This window comes from Hippocampus comes, unplaced genomic scaffold (assembly GCF_001891065.2).
Source record: "Hippocampus comes isolate QL1 unplaced genomic scaffold, H_comes_QL1_v1.1 scaffold106, whole genome shotgun sequence".
In the NCBI taxonomy this organism is placed as follows: domain Eukaryota; kingdom Metazoa; phylum Chordata; class Actinopteri; order Syngnathiformes; family Syngnathidae; genus Hippocampus; species Hippocampus comes.
The window spans coordinates 528,747-550,871 of NW_017842055.1; the positions used below are offsets into that span (position 1 = coordinate 528,747).

Below are 22,125 nucleotides of genomic sequence, written 5' to 3' on the forward strand. Positions count from 1 at the left end.
GAGAGCTGTTTTCTCTCTGTGGGGTGTGTGTGTGTGTGTGTGTGTGTGTGTGTGTGTGCGTGCGCGTGCGCGCGCTGTCTAACTTTCTTCTTCCAGCTTTGTCTAACCTCGTCCCTCCAGTAACCGTCCCTCCTTTGCGCCCTCCCTCCTCGGCTTCCTTCAGATGGACGTGGTGTACACCTTCCAGACGGGCCAGGCGGCGGTGCCCGGTGCCCTGCGCCGGCAGCCCTCGGTGGTCAGCCAGCACAATGACGGCGCCGGCGCCAAAACGCTCTCTAGTCCCACTCACTTAGGCCTTAGCGCCTCCTCCTCTCTCGGCAACTCGGCCGGGGGGGCCGCCGCCCCCGCCGCTTCTTCCTCCTCCGCTGCAGGCAGTGAGTCGGCTAACGCTAAGGCTAAAGCCTAGCTGGACTCTTTCTTTTCTTCTCTTTTTAACTGCATGGACGCTGCCTGCGGGTTGTCTGCACCTCACGCCGGGTAGTCGAGACAACAAACAGTCTCCTTGCACAGGAGAAATCTTGAAGCAAAAATGAATCAACAAAATAAAAGCAACAATGTTTTAACAACATGGACTAGAGGGTCCTCCTATTACGAGTGCAGTTATCGCGTCAAGTTTATTTCATCCTCAGAGCTGACAGTGCGGATGATTTTACACTCCGATTCCATCACTGCAGCTCAGAATAACATGAGACACAAGAGAAAGAATTCACACGTTTCATCCCGTCATCCGACTAAATAGCAGAAAATACTCCATCAGGTTCTTGTTATAATTCCTACATGTGCCTTAATCTACTTTAACTATTTGATGATGCACACCACAAAGCTAATGAATTGACGTTAGCGCGACCAAAATAACTTTAGCCTTATGACAGACCACACGCGAACAATTTCGCCAGAGTCTCGTCAACGAAAACTCACATACGTGATGTCGTATTTTAGTCATCAACGAGCCACGTTTAGCTCGTCTTTGTCTCGTTATCGTCGTGAAAAAAATGGGGTGTTAAGAAAATAATTTTGTCGTCGTCACCGTTGACAGAAACAACAGTGGCGTGCGGACAGCCTGCTGGTTGCATGACTTGAAGCGTGTTTGCATGTTGTGCTGCTTTCTGCTTTCTTTGGCTTTCGTCTTGTACGACCTATCAAGTCTGACATCAACATCCCGCCATTTTGGGGGGGGGGTGATTCTTGCTGAAGGATTTTTTTTTTTTTTTCCCCCTCACGTTTGATTTCTGAATTATTAGTTGTCGGACTTTGGAGGTTGAAGAAACAAAGTTGCGATTTTGATTTTTTTGCTTTCTCGTGTGGTCATTTTGTCACATTTAAAACATGAAGTACTAGTTTGATACATATTAGCGTGTGAACTTTAAGTTAAATGTTTTATCTGGTTCGCTTTCAGTTCAACAAGTTAATATGTCGGTGTTCCGTTCAACATGTTACAGTGTTAGCTGTAAATTAGACACATTAGCATGTTAGCTTTAATTGAAACATTTTAGGGTTAAGTCGTTAAAGTTGGAGTTTTCAGGCATGTTGAAATGGACATATGTGTGTAAGAGATGTATTAGTGTGTGTATCGTTTGTTTATGTGGTTCTTGATTTTGTAGCTCTGCTGTGACCATTTTTGTCATGTTTTGCCATGCCCCTGGTTTCCCATCAGCCCCGGCTACCTACTTCCTGTCAATGCATCCACCCACAAAACAAATAAAAAAACACTCTCTAACATATTTATTATATCTTGTCCTTTTTTTCCCTCTTCAGATTAAGGTGGTGAACGCGTTCCGGAGCTCGTTGTACGAAGGTCTTGAGAGTCCGGCGTCGCGTAGCTCCATTCACAGCTTCATGGCCCATCCAGAGTTTGTCCCGCTCTCCGAGGAGGAAGCTCGCATCCCGCCCATTGAGGAGTCAGGAGACGAGATTCAAACCCACCCGGGAACCTCCTCGTCCTCGTCCTCCTCTGTTATGCCGGGAGATGCCGCCTCGTCAACCGCTTAAGCTTCCTCCTACTCCTCTTTCCTCGTCATCGTCACCATTGTCTCACTCTGACACCATCGTCTTTTTTTTTTCCCCTTTCTCACTTAGTGGCACAATTCCCGCCACACACGTCACCGTTGTTTTATTTTAGCAGCGGAAATATGTCATGAACAGCTTTTGTGGTTTGTTAGCAGCATGTGGCTAACCACAAAAAAAAAAACAATGTTAGCATGTGGCTAACAATATCAAGTCAAACACTCATTCCTGACCTTTTTTTTTTTTTTTTTTTTCCTGTGAATATTCCAGTCAGACGTTTTTCACTGTTAACGGTTTTTAGCATGTGGCTAAAACCAAGTTGTGAGCATCAGGCTAACAAGTCAAAACCTCATTGCTGACATTCTTTAGCAGCAAAAATCCTCCATCAGTTGTTTTTATCGTAAGTGGGGTTCTCAGCTTGCGGCTAACAACAAGTCAAGAAAATTCCTTGTCAATTCTGTGACACATATGGAAGAATTCTTCGTAGTTTATTGTTAGCGAAAAATAAGTCAAAAACTAATTCCTGACATTTTTTTCAGCAGCAAAAATTCCTCATCAGCAGTTTTTCGATGTTATGGGGCTGTTAGCTCGTGGCTAAAAACAAAAGGTTGTTAGCATGTGCCTAAAAAAATTAAGTAAAGAAATTTCCTCAACATTCCGCAAACACGTTTGGAAGAATTCCTCGCCATGGGTTGTTAGCTAAGTCAAAAACTCATGGCGCAACACACGAGCGGCAAAATTCCCACCATTTTTGTAACTGTTAAAATTACTTGTTAGCTGTGTTTTAGCATTAGCAGGTCGTTAGCATGTGGATTAAAACAACAATAGCAAAAAGTCAAAACACTAATCCCACCACTCAGAGTTCTCGCCAACCTTTTTTAGCAATGAAAACTCCTTGTGAGCTGCTTTAGCGGGTTGTCAGCAGCATGTCGGTATAACAACAAAAACAATGAAAAAAACCAGCACTGTACTTGACCATCAAAAAAAACACAAAAAAAAAAACAAGTGCAGTGATCGTGTACATATGCTTCCGCTAAAGGCTAACGGAGATTATTGATTTTTTTTTTTCAGGCATTTAGATTTTTGTTCTTCTCTGTTCACTCTATAACGAATGTTCTTTGTTGTGAGTGTCACACTACTGCAGTCTTCAAAGAAAACAGTTTTCCTTGTTAGCGTCTCTTTTTCTTTTTCTGTTTGCATGTTGAAAGACAGAATGTTTACACTGAAAATGATGGTGGACGATCAAATAGGAAAATGGCAGCAGGGATGGGTGAGGGCCGCTGGGGTTATTAGTGGGCGGGAGGGGGGGGGGAGGGGGGGGGAAGGGGCGTGCATGATGTGTTTTATCAGTGTTGCATTGCATGCTAACTCGGTAATGAATGTTTGGGAATTCTGGTTCAGTGCTCGCCGACTTGTCCACTTTCTGTCTGCAGGAAGTAGCTGTTGACATGAGCTAGCGTGCTAGCATGGCTGTTAGCGGCTGTAATGTAATCATCAATGGGCTAGTTGCTACCGATCAAACTCATTTCAGCACGCTACCATGCTTGTTTAAAATCAAATATATTAGCATGCTAGCTAAACGTTTTATTGTCATCAAGCGTGTTAGCATAATAATTTTAAATTGAGTAATAAAGTCAAACAGGTTAGCATGCTAGTTAAGTCAACAACCATGTTAGTGACACTGAGCTGTTTTGAATTCAAAACACAACAGCATGCTAGTTTTAGGGCACTGAACACACTAGGTTAAAGCCAGACATTTTAGCATGCTAGTTTAGAGTCATCAAAACATGTCAGCGCGTTAGTTTAAGTCAAACACATTCGTGACATTGGGCGAGTTTCTTGTCAAACATATTGCCTTGCTAGTTTAAAAGTCAACACGGTAGCAACATTACACTAGTTTAAAGTCACACATCTAAGCATGCGAGTTTAAAATCAATTAAGTTAGCAACATCTCGTTAGATTAAGTCATGAGACAAGTAAGCTTGCCCTTTTCACTCGTCAGATAATTTAGCAATTGCGCTTGTTTTAAATCAAGGTTTCAGCATCTTTGTTTTAGTCTGACATCTTAGCTCACTGGTTATATATATTTTTTTCCACTGGTCATTTTAGTGTTGTAGTTAAGATCCAACTCGTGAGAATCGTCACACTTTGAAACATTTTTGCATGGTAGTTTAAGGTTATCATTAAAGTCAAACCTGATAGTACCATTAGCTAGTTGAAAGCATCAAACTTTTTCGCATGCTAGTTTTATGTGTAACATTCTTGACATTGTGCTACTTTTTTTTTGGTTTAAACGTGAACATATTAGCCTACTAGTTTAACCTGACCAATATCGCGCTGGTTCGAAGTTAAACACATTAGTCACATCACGTTGGTTGAAAGCCATCAAACATGTTAGCACGCTAATTTAACGTCAGATGTGTTGGTGACCTGATGCTGTTTCAGTCAAACGTTGAGCGGCATTGTGCTCCTTCAAAGTTGAACACGTTAGCCTGCTAGTTTGAAGTCACATTTGCGACAACATGCTAGTTCACAGTCGAACACGTTAGACACATCTCGCTATTTGAAAGCCATCAAGCGCGCTAGTCAGTGAAAATCAAAGCTTCCTGCCAGCTGACAGCAAGTTGGCGTTTCTGTGAACACGGTCAGCCATCATTGTATGTTAAAAGACAAACTGTTTTGTGTCGTCTTTATCCCCTCCCTGGTCTTTCAAACTCAGTGGACATAAACTCAAGTTGGCCGTGGAGAGAAGGAATCCTGCCATGTTTGTGTCTGAGGCGACTACCCCTTTGTTTTTCTCTATGTAATACAGAGCCATAGTCACTAGAGCCTGGTGTTTTTTGGAGAGGGGGTTTGGGTGGGGGGGGACTTTCAGCCCGAAAAAAAAAAAAAAAACAACCTCGGCCGTCACTGCCGCCAGAATCTCCAAGGAGCTGTATGATGTTTACATGAAGAGATTCCCGCTCATTTTGCCCCCACTTCCTGCTTGACGGCAATGCGGGGAGTCTCTCTCTTTGCATGCGTTTCATATCAAAATGTGTTGCTCATTTTTTTATGACTTTTGTGTATTTTTATATTCACAACTTTTTAATATTTTGGAGGATATGTACGTCATCAGTGACTCTCCATCCATGACGTCTGTGTTTGTTTGCCCCGCCCTCTCACGTTCTCTTTGATGTTGCTGCCACGCGTGTGTTGCCACGGTTACAACACTCACATACCCACGTAAGTGACTTGTTTACTTCCTGCTCGGTCGGAATGCCGAAGTTCCGATTGGCCGCTGTCCTGCCTCAGGAGCCGACCAGAAGTCCCTTTTTCCTATTGATGCCAAACCGCATTGCCGGGCACCAAGCGTGTTCTAAACATCACCTTGACGACAGCATCTCGTGGATCTCCGCACAACGCGATGGCGACAGCATCTCTCCAATATACAAACTTTGTGCCACGGTGACAAGTGTGTCTTAAACAGCATCACCATGGCAACAAGAACATCTTGACAGTGTCACAAGGGCAACATGAGCATCACCATGTCGATGGTGTCATTGGGATCTCCGAGAGCATCGCCATGGCAATGGAAGCATCTTAACCAGCACCGCAATGTTGAACATAAGAATCTTCAAGCAGTTCCTTGGTGACGGCAACTTCCAAACATCTCCATGGCAACGGAAGCGTTTTACAGCCTCCTAAAACATCACCATGGCGACACCATCTTGATGAGCTTGAAACGGTCTCTCCACGGCAACCGAAGGATCTTGCCAACCTCCCAACATCACCATGTCGACAGCATTTCGAGGAACACCAAATAGCCTTGCCACAGCAACAGAAACATCTTGCCAACTTCCAAACATTGCCAGCGACTTGAGAAACGCCAAACTGTGTCGCCAACGCAACAGGAGGAGCATCTCACCAAACGGGATCTCTGTGGCAATGAGCATCTTCAAAAATCTAGCTGATCTCCAAACAATTTGCCATGGCGACTGCATCTTTCCAAACTCTCGACTCATGTCAAAGGGGTCGGACCCTGCGGCGGGACAACTTCTTGGCGGCCATTTTACATGGACGACGAATCCAGTGTGTGTGTGTTTTTTTCTGACCTGATCATCAGTCCTCCCTGCAGGAGGTACTATGTAAATACCACATCAAAATCGTGATCATCATGACCTGGCATAGCTTTAAAAAAAAAAAAAAAAAATCCTGCCAAAGTACTGATACCCACCTTTTTTTTTTCCCTTCTTCCCCCACCGCCCGCCATACCAAACAAGGGCCCCCATCGTGTTGGACTTGCTTGCCTCTTTAAAAAAAAAAAAAATCTGAATGTGACTGGAAAATTCCATGAACATGATTGATTTATCCGCATCCAGCACAGAAAAGAAACCTGCCTTTTCTCTGGAAAAAAAATAACTTTTCTATGTCACATCCATATATTTATATCTAGTATGTGTGTCTATACATATATATATAGATATATATATACATATATATATTAGATGTAAATATATAGATACATTCTCAGTCGATGGCAAAAAAGACTTGTTTTCCGTGCTAATGATGCTACTGATGATGATCTAATTAGGTGCGTGATGGTAGGTGTTATTTTATTATGATTTTTTTTTTTATAAACAGCATAATCATCTGTGTGGCATGCATGACGTATAATATTACCTACCCATAATTTTTCCGTGTTTCTAAAAAGCAATATGTCCGACCTGGTGCGATTGGCTGCGTCGTGTTCCATGTCACCTTGAGCCACTACTTGATCCCGCCACCACACACAAAACACACACACACACACACACACACACACACGGAAAAAAACAAAAACACCAGAGCAAGTGCATTTGGATCCAATTAAGTGTTGAGTGTTCAATGTCGTGTGTTGTGCATGGTTTTTTTTTTGTACGGAATGGAACATCCCAAATGTTGACTTGTTTTCCCGTCAGTCCCGAGCACACAAAGGCTGACATTCCCCATCCCTCCCGTCACTGTGCCTCACCGTCCCACCGTTTGGAGGACGACTGTTTGACGCTCGACCAATCACGTCCGACGAAAAAGCAATCGATACCACCTGACTTACGAGACAAATCGGCATTTGACAGGATGAGTCGTAGATTGGGTGCTTGCTTGAAAAGTCCCTAAATATCATTTAAAAAAAAATTAACATTATTTTCTGTTTGGTTGAGGTTTTTTTAAAGGAAAAAAAACATTTCAAGATTCAAATCTAGTTAGAAACATGATCACTAATCATTTGACAACAATTTTTCTTTTCATCTGAAAACCTACAAGATAAAATTCGGATTTTGCAAGGTTTGATTATTTTTGCTGGAAGCAAAAAAAAAAAAATTTCAAAATTGTCATTTTTTTCTTGAAAAAGATTACACATGTATTGAAATAAATGATAAAAAAATTTATGTGGGACTGTTTCCCCCCAAGGCGGCACAATGATTGACTGGTTAGCACGTTTGCCTCACAATGCAGAGGGGCCTTCCTCTGTCCAGATTTCTCTGGGGATTCCGGTTTCCTCCCACATTCTAAAACATGCAAAATAGGTCAGTTGATCACTCTTAAGGCCTTCAATTCCTCCCTAAATTTGCATCAATCCGTTTTTTTTTTTTTTTTTTGTGACATTAACCCTTTCATGCGCCCTGTAAGCTGATAACATGATAAGCTGTCCACTGTAGTAAACACTCTCCCTGAAAAGGTTAAGAGATTCAATTGTGATTTTTCTTTTCGAAATAATATCTCACAAAAATCTTAATGACAATTTTAATAAAACAAGAACAGACCGATTATGTTTCTGTTTCTCTTTTTGTTTTACCCCTGAATAAAAAAACATCTATATGAGATTGGAGTTGTAGATTTTAGAGGGGGCATAAAAAAGCTTTTTTTTAATGGCATTAATTTTCCAAGAGAAAAATAGTTTTTAAAAAAAATATGTTTGATACTGTTTTTTCCCCCAAGATTAAAGTTTTTACGCCTTTTCTGTTATTTCCTTCCTTAATAGTGCTAAAATAGCTCAGCTAACAGCCTCACAACCCGTCAACCAATTGTTCTCCAATCAAAACATCCGTTCTCCATCACGCTAAGTGGGTGAATGTTGTCGCTTATTTAGTTTTTATGTTGGTGTCAGCATCAATCATTCTGTCTTGTCAACGTTACCATGTGTTGCTATGTTAATGTGCTAACATTTCTCATCGACCCTTTTGGGACAAGTTTAACCCAACATTACATTTATGTTCTGTTTCATATCAGTCACATATGTTCATGTTCATGTCTTTATATTACCTTTGCAACTTTCTTATAAGTCAACGTTTCCCATGCTAGCTCACTAATTTACAATGGCCAAACATGGCCGCAGAACGTGGTCCAAATGATGCTAGCTGTCAAGATTAGATAAGATTAGTGACTGACATTCCAAGGTTTGCCATGTTTTTATTGGTGTACTAATTTATGATTGTTAAAACAACATCCGTATCTTCTACGTTAGCTAGTATACTGATGTGGACGATTTATGCACTTTGGCACATTAATTACATTTTCAGTGCTGTGGCCCCGTTTCCAAAAGGGTTTTTAAGAAGAAAAACAAAAAGTTTTTTCAAACTTTAGGAATCCGAGCCTTTTAATACAAGGAAAACGACTAAGGAATTGTTTCGTTCAACAATATGCATTTCAAATAACAAAAAAAATTGCTTTTTGCACACAAAACGGCCAATGTCACCGTGGAACTTCCTTATTTGGAGGTCCGTCGCTTCCTGTTTGTGTCCCGCGTGATCGTTTCATCACTTCCTGTCTGCGCTTCATCACTTCCTGTTTGCTTTCGCTATGCAACATAGTCACGTCCCACCCCGCCGCCAGCAAACACACACAGATATACACACTGACGCTCACACAAACAAACACACGCACGCAGATACATGTACCCGCTTACATTAGTACAGTTAAACGCTCACACACTCTTACACGTCTCTCACACACGTGTTCTTTTACAGTCTAACACACATTTAAACATCGCCTCACACGCACACACGGTCTCGCGAGCAACGTCATGTATACAAGTACACTCGCGCGCGCGTAGTTAGACTCAGATGCACTCACACAAACACGGCTTCTCTCACTTCACGCACACACGCGCGCGCACACAAATATGAAGTCACACTCGCACACACTCTCATAGCTCCAGGCACCCTCGCACAAGCACACACTCGCGTACACACAAACACACACACGTACTCACACACGCGTACGCGCAGGTTTTCTTTGCTGTGGTGTACTCTGATCATGTGGAATGCCTTGCTCGCTTCTCGCATTCTTTCCTTCTCTGTACTGTCATGTTGTTTGAACAAAAAAGATGATAATCAAGCGACTGAATTGTCTCATTCACGTCCATGTATGATATATAAATATATATAAATATATATACAAATCTATGCGTGTAAAATAAAGCCATTGGAATTTGAAATACCAGTGACAAGTTTGTTTTCCTTTCGATACAATCACCGTCGTACACGCTCATGCCCACACAGGCACACGAACACGTGCACACGAGCAGTTAGGAACCTAAAGAGATTTTGGTCTCTTTATAAACACACAGACACGAGAACGTGTGCATACATATGCAAAGACACACACCCGCAAGCACACGACACAATCATAAACACTCATGGACACACACGAGCGCACAAAAAAAAATAAATAAATCACAGGCACACACAGGAATACACTTGTGCACGCTCATAATTTGAATTTCATTGAACTCGCTTCCCCTCCGGGCGATCGATGGTTTTTTACTGCCACCTTGTGGTCATCTACAATTATGAGCGAATTTTAAAAAAATGGCGGGTGAGGTCAGCCTGTTGCGAGATATGGGCCAAATCAATACTGCAACGTGGTTGGAGATGATCTCACACCAACGCACGCACGCACGGATGAAGGATGGATGGAAGGAACGAAGCCATAGAAGGGTGATGATTGGCAGACAGATGGATGGAGGATGGATGGATGGACGAATAAAAGTTAAACGGATGAATGAAGGATGGTCAATGGACACATTGATGGATGAATTGATGGCGGCCTGAAATGGATGGATGAAACTGGCAGACAGGGTGGATGAATTAATTTATGGATGGATGACGCCCGGATAGATGGAAGAAAGGACATATGGCCAGAAGAATTTAGGAGGATGGATGGATTGGTGATTAATAGATGGTAATGGTTGAAGAGTGGATCCTCACAGTGAAGTTTGACTCAATGGACGGTATGAATAAATGGATGGATGAACACACAGACAGATAGACATGACGATGAATGGATGATTGATGGGCGGATGAATGGATTGGCACATCCGCCGTGTTCGCTCCACGTCATTGGTGGGAGTCAAACGCGCGTCGGGCCACGCGGCCGATCCTCTTAAGCGCGGCCGCCTCCGCACGCCATTGACGGCGCCGCTGGCTCATCGATAGCGGAACCTTTTTGACACGCGTGACCGATGACTTGTTCTTAGCTCCCACTTCCGCATTCATTTCGCTGTCTCCTCTCTCGCCTCAAAATGGCCTCTGGCGTGCAATCGGGTTCCCGGCGTTGCTGGGCCCGACATTTCCGCAGAAGGGAAACCCATCCGACCCAAGGAGCCCGGTCGTCACGGCGACCGGGCTCCTCGGCTTCATTAGCCGCCGGCATCACCGAGCGACAAGCATGTCCGACTTTCATCACTCACTCAAATTCGTATCCAGGAATTAGTCACATCCCTTCCACACCACTTCTCTATAGGTTTAGGCGCACAATAGACAAATCACCCTTTTCAAACATTCGTACACACAAACAAGAGATCTGATGATGCGAGTGGATATGTGTGTGAGCGTGTGTTTGCGTGCCTACGTGTGTGTGTGTGTGTGTGTGCGTGTGTGTGTGTGTGTGTGTTCGTGTTAGAGCTTTTTTATAAAAGGTCTGGAGGTCGAGATGTCTGCATTTTCCATCAGAGGGGCGGCTGTCACCATCACGTGAGTACACTTTCATTACCACAGAGGCAGATTTTGAAAAAAAATCTATATGTATTTTATTTACATTATTTATATTTGAAGTTTTGACTGATTTGGGACAATGCTTCTCACAGCAGGAGCAAGGCAGGGCGTCTTTACTTTTTGATGTGTTCACTTTTGTCTCCCATGAAAAAAAAAATCACGGAAATTCAAATTTAGTAGAGTCCACATGTCACATATTGAGTAACTCACATTTTACCTTTCTTGTGTCATCCGTCCATCCATCCATTATCTGAGCCCCATATCCTCACAAGGGTCGGGCATCCTGGAGCCTACCCAGATAACTTCGGGCAGTAGGCGGGGGACACCCTGAACTGGTTACCAGCCAATTGCAGGGCACACGTAGACGAAACAACCATTCGCGCTCACAATCACACCTCGGGACAATTTAGCGTGTGTCATTAACCTGCCATGCATGTTTTTGGAACCCGAGATGAAAACATACAAATAGTTAAAAAACTGTTTTTCTTTTCTTTTTTCCCAATGAATATACAATTCAACAAAGTAGCTCGGTTTTGTCTTTTGCTGTCAGAAGATGCAGATGTGTCACAGCCCCATGCGGCAGCTGGCGTTCTTCATGCTCCTGGTGGTCTTCCCCGCCGGATTCTGCGAGCAGAACCAGAGGTAACGCCAACACACGAGTTGTGCCATTGCGATGCGGTGTTAGCTCGCTTGTGACACCCTGAAAATGCACCTTCACTGGTGTGGCCACTTTAGAGCACCTTGTTGTCAACCATGAGGATGTGCATTTCTTGGAGAGGAGGAGGAAAAGTGACGTGGAAAAAAAACTGGTCTGACATGACTGCCAGCATTTGGACTACGATGTGCGCTGGTGTCACGTTATTATTTTTAATACATAAAATTTAACAATGTGCAAAAATTATGATGAAACACCTCTCTTTCTGACATGGAGGATGATACGTTGATATGTCAAACTGCTGCAGTATAACAGCAATTACTGCCGAAGAGGACTTCATCAATGTCAGATTTTTTTTTTTTTTTTTTTTTTTGCCTTACGTATCGGTGATTGGTATCGGCAGCCTCCATAATTTCTTGACACCTTCAAATAAGGCTGGAATCGGCCCGATACCGACACTTGGTATCGCTACTGTCCCATCCCTCGTCAAAATGCACTTCAAGGGCTGTGGATCAATGAACTGAAAACTAACTGGTCTTTGACGTAAATACCTAGAAGAGGAAAATGTCTGTGGAGATTTATCATCGTTTTTTCTTGTGCTTGTAGTCGCCGGGCGGTTGCCGAGCACCAGCTGATGCACGACCGTGGCCGCAACATCCAAAGCCTCAAGCGGCTCATCTGGCTGTCGGGGGCCATGGAGGGGCTGCATACCGCCCAGACTCGCTCGCTGGCGCCAGCCCGAGAGGCCTCCGACGCCGAGGCCAACCCCGATGTGGTCTCTCTGGTACACAACTTCCTCAGAAATTTCTTCAACAGTCCTTACGGGACACGCGTGGCCCGGCGAGAGGCCTAAAGCCGTCGGCCCCACCAAGACCGGACTGCTTGGTGACACACTGAGATCAGTACAGCCGATATTAAAACACAGCCCTGTTCAAGCGGCAGGTTTTTGTGAGGTAAAAAAAAAAAAAAAAGATTTCAAGCACTTCAAAACTATTTCCACCTTAATGCTGTACGACTTAGTTGGGGGCCGGGGGGTGAAAAATTCGAAAGGGACTGAATGCAGTGTCGCCCGTGTGCACATCTTCTTAAAGTGCAGTAATGAACCATTTCGAGCTATTTACAAACTTGTCCTCCAATTTCTGTAGCCTCTCGTGAAAGCGGACTGATTATCTTCGTATTGAATTCAATAAGACATTTGCTTATTTTCTGATGAGTTACCAGTACCCAATTCATAATCAATTTACATTAAAATAAAAAGAGTCAGTATGGGTGTCACGATCAAATATGTCTTCGATTACTCGAGTCAACAGCAAATATTAATCAGAAATGGTGGCATGTGTCCCTAAATGGATTTTGGATGCTGATTATATTATACTCCTGTTTGTATTATTATGAAACCCTGATGTGTGAGCAAAAAAACAAGGATAGATTTAGAATTCCTGCAAAAAAAAAAAATCATTTAGAAAAGTTTACTTTCATCTCGATTAAAAAAAAAAAAATCCCCAAAAAATATGTTATCTATATGATTGCCTGAAGACGGTTTTGTATGAACTACCTGAAAGTGGTAATTGAGTTATAGTGTATCTAGTGTATGATTTAGATGTGTCTGGAAGTCATGTACAGTATTTTTGGTCAAGTTTTGTCTGCATGGGAATGCTGTAAACAAGACCTTTTATGCAGAAATAAGCCATCATTTGTCATCTGTTGTCATGCTCACTTCACAAACAAACAAAACAATACAGCAATTATATTCAAGAATTGTATTCAAGATTATTATGAACGCCTTTGCGTTAAAATCAAAACGCTGTGTCTCATGACAGAAGCCAGCATCTGCAATTTCACGCTTTGGCGACGGTGTCAAATTGGTTTCAGCACCAGAGGCGGCTCTTTGATCCAATTGTCTTATTCAGGAAAAAGATCAAGTGACAACGTTGAAGATTGTTGATAATGTGAGATAATAAAGGTGCTTTATTCAAAGCAAAAAAAAAAAAGAGACACCAAAAACAACTTGTGGAGAATTGATGGGATAATTATGGGAATCCTGGAAAGTTTAACAATTCATTCTTTTATTTATTTTATTTTTCAAAAAAATGAAATGAACTGAAACTAAGTGCAAATCATGGAACTAAATTGTTTTAATGATGTCACTTTTAAAATAAATATTTTAAAAGCAACTCTTAAAAAACTATTCTGGAAAGTCTCTCATCTATTAAGACACCCAAAATTGAAAAATTAAATCAACGGAATAATGATTGAAACAATGAATCGTTTCAATTGGATTTTAAGGTTGGATTTCTTGTTTTTCTTGAATTAAATGCATTGATAGTTACGCACATTAACATTTTTTTCATTTAAAATACATAGACAAAAATGTGTTTTTGAATGGGGAAATTTGCATGTTTCAGCACCTATAGCGGATAAAGGAAATGAACTGAGATGTACATGACACATAGAACTTCCAGTGAGGTAATTACATTCTTCAAGAGGCAATAAATAATAGTTCTTGATTTGGAGACATTTTTATTTTTAGAGCAATGACATTTTCCAGGCACATTGTATTACGTGACCTGTGCCTTGAAGTCTAAAATCAGGTACAATTATTTCAAAAGCGTGTAAACAACGCGAGATTTCCAACGGGGTGACACTGAAGCAGTACCGGGCGGGCGCTCGCTCGGCGCAGATTTTTTTTCTTACTCATCTGCACACGCCACAAATTCGCCGCCTCTGTTCCGACAAGCCGGAGGAAAGGCAGACCTCGGAAGCTTCGCTCCAGCGACCGCCGTTGGGGGCTCCAGCGCGTCGGTGTGAAGAACCTTCGGTCTCCCGTCGGACCTTCCGCGGCTCTCGGTGTAGGTCCGTACGCCCATCCATCCGTCTGCGGGTCGTTAGCACGCGAGGCTAACTCCGGCGCCCACCGAGAGGGGACGACTTTCTTCTCGACTGTCATCCTCTCCCGCAAACGTGACATTCGCGACGTCGTTAGGGCAAGCGCTCGGCGTGGTACAACGGCCGTGACATAACCGCGCGGGAGTGGTGCTGAACCAGAGCGAAGAAATTGGCCGCGCGGGCTTGTGAGGTGGCGGCTCGTCGAGCAGATGCTAATGCTAATGGTCAACATCAGCGGCGAGGCTAAAGCGAAGCTAGTCGCTCGCTCTGCTGAGGTTTGTTGACAAGCTGCAAGCAGCGTTAACGACCTCTGCGAGTTGACCTTTTGGATAAGTCTCGTGTATAGTTTGGACGAAATGATTCAAATGACCCTGTTCGTTAAGTCAGGTTGAGGTCGTAGTCACCTTTACGAACCAATAGAAGACCTGTCACAAGCGCTTGTTCCACGACAAACTTGCACAGCGATCATTTTTACATTTGCTTACTTATGCGTTTCATTAAAGAATCTTCAAATGAACATATAAATTACGGAAGCAAGCTATTTTATTCGGGTTTTTTTTTCTTCTTTAAGTTAATTGGGTAAATAGAAATCTACCAAAAATCGTATACGGCGTTGGCCTCCAAAATTCCACATTGGTCGGGTTCTAGTTTGACAGGCCACGAAACCCATCGTTTTGGAAAGAGGCTGAAAGGGAAGTCAAATGTTTTTGTCCTGTGAATACCGTTAGGTGGTGTCCAACTTGGGAGCAGCGGGCCAGCCGGGGCTCCATGAGTGCGACGGGGCAGCAGCATGGGGGGGGCCTGCGCTCCCGCCGGGCGCTTGTCCGGGACCGGGAGCCCGGCGCGGGCACCGGCGTGGAGGCGAGCTGCTGGCTGGCGCCCGGAGTTCTGCGCAGGTTCATCGAGCTGCCCTCACCCCCCCTCTCCAGGCATCAGCTCAAGAAGTTGGAGGAGCACAGGTACAACTTCAATAATTTGCCGTCGACGCTAGTTTTTCAGCCTTGTGGCGTTTGATTAAACGACTCGGAATTTTGTGTCGGTGGTGTCAACAAGGTATTGTCACAAATTTGCAGGTCTGATAGGGCTGCTGGACAAATAGGGACGAGAGCAGACGGCATTTGTTTGAGGGTCATTTACAATGCAAATGTAATTTTGTCTTGAAATATTCGAGATGTCATGCACTTTTGTGACTTGCTTACAACCAGCCCAGTGTTCCGTTGGTTCCGGTCCAACTCGTTTACTCACTGCCGCAACAGGTTTCAGGGAAATCCGTTGACTTTTTACTATGAGGAAGTTTGTCAGGTGGTTGAATTTCATCGATTGAGCAATCACTGGTAACCACACGTGACAGTGCTGCAGGCCTGAGTCGGTTGCTGCCTAAACGGGCTGCAGTACAAATTGAAACCGGAAGACAAAATATTGTGCATAAAGGGCTTTAATACTTGGTTACAACCTGCCTCAGGCTGTTTTTCAGGCCCAACTAGTTTGCTGCCTAAATAGGCTGCGGATACCCCCCTTTGCCCCCCCCCCCTTCCCATCATGAATAAGTTTGTGGGCTGTGCTGAATTTTCTCAGTTTAGCATTTGCAGGTATCAGTGACGCTGTCATGTTGTCCCAGGCCCGAGTGGTTGCCGCCTAAATGGGCTGCTTTAGAAATTGTAAGAGGAAAGCAACAAAATTTGGGGCAGATATGTTTTTATGAATGGATTAAATGTTGTAGTATCCTTAGAGTCAACCAAGAACTTGACGACTTGGCCGCAATGAGCTGAAGGTGCAGTCGGTTCGGGCCCAAAGTAGGTTTCTGCCTAAATGTCCATTTGACATTTCCTCGTTCAGAATTGTTTTGATTGCGCAATATTTGCCCAACCGGGCTTCCGCCGGGATCAAAAAGGCTATTTGATGTTGTGGCATGCCCAGCTAGTTACCGCCTAGACGGGCTGCAAGACAAGTTGTCAGAAGATCATTTGCGGCGGCCGTGGTGCGCAGGTACAGCAGCGCCGGCAGCTCGCTGCTGGAGCCTCTGATGCAACGCTACTGGGAGTGGCTGGTGGCTCGCGTCCCCGCCTGGATCGCACCCAACCTCATCACCGTCATCGGCCTGGCCACCAACATCGTCACCACCCTGGTGCTGGTCTACTACTGCCCCACCGCCACCGAGCAGGTCGGGACCCCGTCGGGGTGTGGGAGCTTTCTATACTCTGAGCATCACCGCAAAATGGCCAACTGAGGCTCCGCTCGGCAGGCTCCGCTGTGGGCGTACCTGATGTGCGCCGCGGGCCTTTTCGTGTACCAGTCGCTGGACGCCATTGACGGGAAGCAGGCCAGGCGCACTAACAGCAGCTCGCCTCTGGGGGAGCTCTTTGACCACGGCTGCGACTCCCTCTCCACCGGTCAGATGCTTTTGTTTACTACTTTGAAATAATTGAAATACAATGTATTGTTATTCAACAATTCTTCTCTAAAGGGTCAGAGAAAATGCTGATGTGGATTATTTTCCAACCACAGTGTTCCACATTGTTTTGGTTTTGAAGATAATTTCCCCACGACAATTCTTACTTCATTCGTGCAATATGTCATAATACAACATTATTTATAAAGCCCATTTGAACAACAGCTGCAAGAAAAAAATACAAATAACAATAAAAGCAAAAGAGCGTGTTTTAGAACTGGTCATTTTAGGTCATTTTCCATGCCCGCGAAAAAAATCAACCTTCAAGTTGCAGAATCAGAATCAGCTCGCCGGAGATTCGGGAATATTGTCTGCCGAAGCAACACATTTTCTCCGCAGTGTGTGAAGCTGCCCCGTTTGACTTTTGTAGTGTTTGTGGTGTTGGGAACGAGCATCGCCGTGCAGCTGGGCACCAACCCCGACTGGATGTTCTTCTGCTGCTTCGCCGGCATGTTCATGTTCTACTGCGCCCACTGGCAGACCTACGTGTCGGGAACGCTGCGATTCGGCATGTGAGTTACTAATATGCACAGACTTGACATTAAAAAAAAAAAAACTAGATCCCGTATAGTTGCGTGTGGTGAACAAGGCAAGCATGTTCGAGTTTTGCGAACTTTAATCAGAAGGTCACAATCATCTTTTAGAGACTCCAGAGAATTTGTCTAATTGTGATCAGACGGGGGGGAGGGATATTGAAATTCAGTCCGATTATTGGTTACACGTGTTACTCAATGTTAACATTTACGATTGTCTGCCCGCCCGTTTTCCGAGCGGGACCCGGATGGATTCATTCTGAGTGTAACACGCACCACAGCACAATCGCTCTGGGTGGTCTCAGAGACATCATCGGGTCTCTTACTAACACGGGTGTCCTGTCCCTCAGCATCGACGTGACCGAAGTGCAGCTCTTCATCATAAGCATGTACCTGCTGGCTGCCCTCGGAGGCTCCGCCTTCTGGCAGGCGCTGGTAAGGGCATGCAAAACAACAGAGCATCCTAACTTCATGTGCGCCAGCTCAAAAAAAAAAGCTGTCAATTCGCAATAGTAATCGTAACAATAATGATAATTATTGTTACGATGAAACATCACATCAGATAAATGATTTGGCTTGCTTGTTTTAACAAGAAAGAAATTCACACATTGTCAAGAAAATCTCAATTTTGGAGGAAAAATGTTTTTCTCGGAAATATTTGGAAAATGTAGTCATTTTCAAGAAAAAAAAATCGTCGAGTTTCTGATTTATTGTCGAGAAAAATCTACATTTCCAAGAAACCTTTTGGGGAGGAGGGTTATGACATTGTAAAGAAAATTGTGATTCTGAGGGGGGAAAAGATACATGTTGTAGGAAAAAAAACCCATGACCAAAAAAAATTACGAAAATACATTTTCCAGTCTGTTTAAAAAAACAAAACAAAATAAATTTTCTTTTTGTGTATGTGTGCGTAGATGTATAAACTCAGATATACAAACTTTGGCGCCCTCCAGTGGCTCTACAAGGTTTCACAATAAGAAATGTCATTTCGGTTTCACTTCGTCATGGTTGTTGTCGTTTTGTTTTAACCCTCTGGGAGGGTAACCCCCCCCCCAAAAAAAATGCATGTGTCATGATTACAATGTGCACACCACAGCTCGGAAAATGTCTATTCTCGCACCCCTGTGGGTAAATAATCCCCTATCACACGGTGCGTCATTGAAAATGAACTCTGCTTCCGTTTCCCCTCTCCAGATTCCCATTGTTAACGTCCAGGTGAAAATGGTTCCTGCTGTGTTCACCTTTCTAGGAGCCATCTTCTCCTGTACCAACTACTTCCGAGTCATCTTCACCGGAGGTGTTGGCAAGAACGGCTCGACCATAGCTGTAAGTCGCTGCAGTTGCTTTAGAGAATTCAGTCCCGGCGCCAACATGAAATTTGCTCGGCTCGTCCCTAGTGAGTAGATAATACATTTTAAAAAAGGCTGCCGAAGCCATGCCTGAAATGACGTTTTGGTTTGAAGCCGCCATTTTACACATATGGACCATTTCTGGGCTCCTTCAAATAAAAAGAACTCCTCCTGAAACTTTTGTCCCATTGCTACCAAATTTGGCCCCCATATTCTAGACTGATGGACGACACTCAACGACGTTGCATGGTCTGAGATTGTCCAAATGTCTCGTGTGTGACGACGAGCCCACCCTGAGAAAATCCACAGCGGCCCCCTACTGACAGAAATGTATACATGCAGTCACTTTTGGCGCTTCCAATGTGCGTTTATGTTTGTGTGTGCTCGTGCGTTGTCAGGGCACCAGCGTTCTGTCGCCGGTGCTGCACATCGGTTCCGTCATCGTTCTGGCCGTGATGATTTACAAGAAGTCTGCCGTCCAGCTCTTTGAGAAACACCCGTGTCTTTACATCCTGGCCTTTGGCTTCGTCTCCGCCAAAATCACCAATAAATTAGTCGTAAGTCAAACAGATGGTAACACCCCCCCACGACTCATCTACAGTTCCCCACAAAAAGTCGTCGGGCGGTGTCTCCCTCTTGTCCGTCTGAAGAGGCTCAGTGCCAAGAGCAGTTCAATGTTGTCTGACGCCGGCGCGTTGTCCTTGTCGTTCCTCAGGTAGCGCACATGACAAAAAGCGAGATGCACCTGCACGACTTAGCCTTCCTGGGACCGGGCCTCCTGTTCCTCAATCAGTATTTCAATAGTTTTATCGACGAGTACCTGGTGCTGTGGATCGCACTGGTGAGTGTGCGCACGCAAGAGGCCTTTGACGGCCATCACATGATTTGCGATCAAAGCAAAGAAAAACAATCTTGACCTTCCAACAATTTAACTTAGATGTTTTTGGAGCAAAAAAAAAAAAAAGTTGTGTACTTTCCAGTAAAAGAAGCACGTCGGTTGTTTGGGGGCGGGGTCAAATTGAAAGATTTAGGTTGGACATGTTCAGGACTAAAAATATCATCTAAAGAGAATAAAGTTATTTAGCTTTTATGCCGAGGGGAAAAAAAAAGATATTTTTTGAGAAAATAGTCCATTTCTGACAAGTTAGGCAGTTTGTGGAAAAGAGATTTGTAGTTTTAAAAGTTATACGCTTTCAACGCATTAAAAAAAAAAAAATCAACATTTCAAGAAAAACATTGGATGTTTCTGAGGTGCAGAAAGAAAGAAAAATTACATTTTCAAAAAGTTATATATTTATGAGAAAAAGACGATCATAAATTTCTAAAAAAAAAAAAAAAAAAGTAAGAATTGTTGTTGTTCATTTCCATGGAAAAAAGTTGTCATTTTCCAGAAAGTCATACATTTTTCAGAATCAACTTGGGACATTTACCTGCCAATTGGATGTGTACTAGAAAATGGATGGTTTGAATTCAAAATACATTTTTAAAATAATGACATTTTAAAAACTGAAGTTTTAACTTCAATTTTAAAAATCTGATTGTTTTTCAGAGAAACTGTACATTTTCAAGGGAGGGAAAGATCATCAACAACGTGCATATTTTTGAAGAAAAAAGGAGTCGGCTAGTTTTGAGAGAAATATATGAGACACATGTTGCTTTGGCTGAACATTGGACATTTCCAAGAAAAAGGGTCTTAATTTTCATAATTTTCCAGAAAGGTTGTATGTCTCAGAAAAAGCCTGACATTACCAAGCAAAAAAAAAAAAAATTGAATGTTTTACAACAAGTTTTCCTTTTTGGGACACGAATGGTGACTTTTCGTCGTGAGGGCGCTAACGGCAAGTGTGCCTTTGCAGGTGCTGTCGTTGTTGGACCTGGTGCGCTACTGCGTGAGCGTGTGCAACCAGATCGCCAGCCACCTTCACATCTTCGTCTTCAAGATCAAGCCATGCTCGCTGCACTGATGCAAAAAAAAGGCGCGCACGGACCGACGCCAGCCGTCCTTCCGTCCATCCGTCTCGCTAGCTGGCGTGTCGAAAGTTGCCGCTTGAGCTAAGCGAATGTCAGGAGCAGTCATGTGATCATACCGGAGCGTTACATCCCGTCAGTGTTTGTTCGAAGACTTCAGGTGCTACCATAACACACACATGCGCGCAGAAAGAAAAAAAAAAAAGAAAGAGAAAGTGGTCTCCAGACTCTTCTTAACCACGTCTATTTTTTGTTCGCTTTTTTTGTTGTTGTTGTTATTGTAAATAGGCCGCTTTTGTTCCACTTGCTTCCTCATTTGCCGCAACTTTTTTTTTCTTCAATTTTACGCACAATACAGTTGATTGTTAATTCATGTCTGAAGTTGCGATAACCACTTATTAGGTGTACATTTTGGGGGGGATTAAAACTTTTTTTTTTTTAATTTATTGTCAAACGTATGTATGGAATTTTTTGTTTGTGCCAAAATTAAATAAATATATAAGGCCTTTAAAATACCTCGAAATATGACTTGAGTGAAAACGTAAAATAACTACAATGCAAAATAGAACCTTATCTAATGATTTGATTTTCTGTATTTCATAACCTTTTTTCTTTTCCTCATTTCCCGTCATGGAATTCTTTCTTTACCGAGTGACATTTTTATGGATTTCATGGCATTGTTATTTCATGGAATTCGAACCACCACAACGCTGATGCAAATTTCATTGAATAATTAATTCGAGAAAATATAATTGTTATTTGATCATTAAAAATGCCGTTAAAAAAAACCAAAAAGATTATCTGAGTATGTTTGAAATTCAAGTCCCACTAAACTAAATGTAATTCATGAAATACAAATGACATTGAATGTAATTCAACTTTGAATTAAAATATATTGCGTCATGTTGATAATTATCGTTCACCATGTCGTAAGTGGGAGATGGAATGAATTTGTTTACCTTTGAATGAATAATCCGTTTATTTAATTTTGGCATTAAAACACCTGTTTGGCTTCTGATTGTTTTCTTGCCTTGATTTGTGAGTCGGTCGTCACTTTCCACGTATTTTCCTCGTGAGAAGGAAAACAAATTGTGATGTTGATGTGACATGATTCCTTTGCTCAAAGTCTAAAACCAAACATGGCATTGTTACAGCACCACCCGTAGGCATGCTTCGGCGTCTTCACTTTCAAATTCTTGTCGACGTGTGACGACGTGATTCATTTTAATGTCCCAAACATGGCATCGTCACAGCGCCTCCCTCAGGC

The 22,125-nt window shown here is 43.1% G+C and overlaps 3 protein-coding genes across 7 annotated transcripts in view; all 3 read left to right on the forward strand.

Annotated features, from left to right (window-relative positions):
- LOC109510289 (plasma membrane calcium-transporting ATPase 1-like) overlaps positions 1 to 6,818 on the forward strand; it is a 56,152-nt gene extending 49,334 nt beyond the window's left edge. For 2 of the 3 annotated variants that reach the window (XM_019860486.1, XM_019860487.1), the window contains one exon: positions 1,756 to 6,818. In XM_019860486.1, the coding sequence (XP_019716045.1) occupies positions 1,756 to 1,989 (234 nt within the window). In that variant the 3' untranslated portion in view covers positions 1,990 to 6,818. Of the gene's footprint in view, positions 1 to 163; positions 257 to 1,755 lie in introns of all 3 variants that reach the window. The other variant, XM_019860488.1, reaches the window with a different exon arrangement.
- Positions 6,819 to 10,331: 3,513 nt separating this feature from the next.
- pth4 (parathyroid hormone 4) lies at positions 10,332 to 13,114 on the forward strand. Of its 2 annotated transcripts, XM_019860459.1 has the most exons (4): positions 10,342 to 10,767; positions 10,927 to 10,997; positions 11,569 to 11,660; positions 12,280 to 13,114. In XM_019860459.1, the coding sequence occupies exons 3-4, from the start codon at positions 11,572 to 11,574 to the stop codon at positions 12,524 to 12,526; spliced, it is 336 nt and encodes a 111-aa protein (XP_019716018.1). In that variant the 5' UTR covers positions 10,342 to 10,767; positions 10,927 to 10,997; positions 11,569 to 11,571; the 3' UTR covers positions 12,527 to 13,114. The 2 variants fall into 2 exon arrangements, with proteins under 2 accessions (XP_019716019.1, XP_019716018.1); XM_019860460.1 differs by having other exon boundaries at positions 10,332 to 10,997; positions 11,572 to 11,660.
- A 1,171-nt stretch (positions 13,115 to 14,285) lies between these two features.
- On the forward strand, positions 14,286 to 21,876 carry cept1b (choline/ethanolamine phosphotransferase 1b). Of its 2 annotated transcripts, none has more exons than XM_019860553.1 (10): positions 14,286 to 14,522; positions 15,288 to 15,518; positions 16,546 to 16,720; positions 16,802 to 16,949; positions 17,379 to 17,520; positions 17,892 to 17,976; positions 18,736 to 18,867; positions 19,289 to 19,447; positions 19,606 to 19,731; positions 20,747 to 21,876. In XM_019860553.1, exons 2-10 carry the CDS (start codon positions 15,328 to 15,330, stop codon positions 20,852 to 20,854), a joined length of 1,266 nt encoding a protein of 421 aa, XP_019716112.1. In that variant the 5' UTR covers positions 14,286 to 14,522; positions 15,288 to 15,327; the 3' UTR covers positions 20,855 to 21,876. The 2 variants fall into 2 exon arrangements, with proteins under 2 accessions (XP_019716112.1, XP_019716111.1); XM_019860552.1 differs by having other exon boundaries at positions 14,287 to 14,526.
- The last annotated feature ends 249 nt before the right edge of the window (positions 21,877 to 22,125 follow it).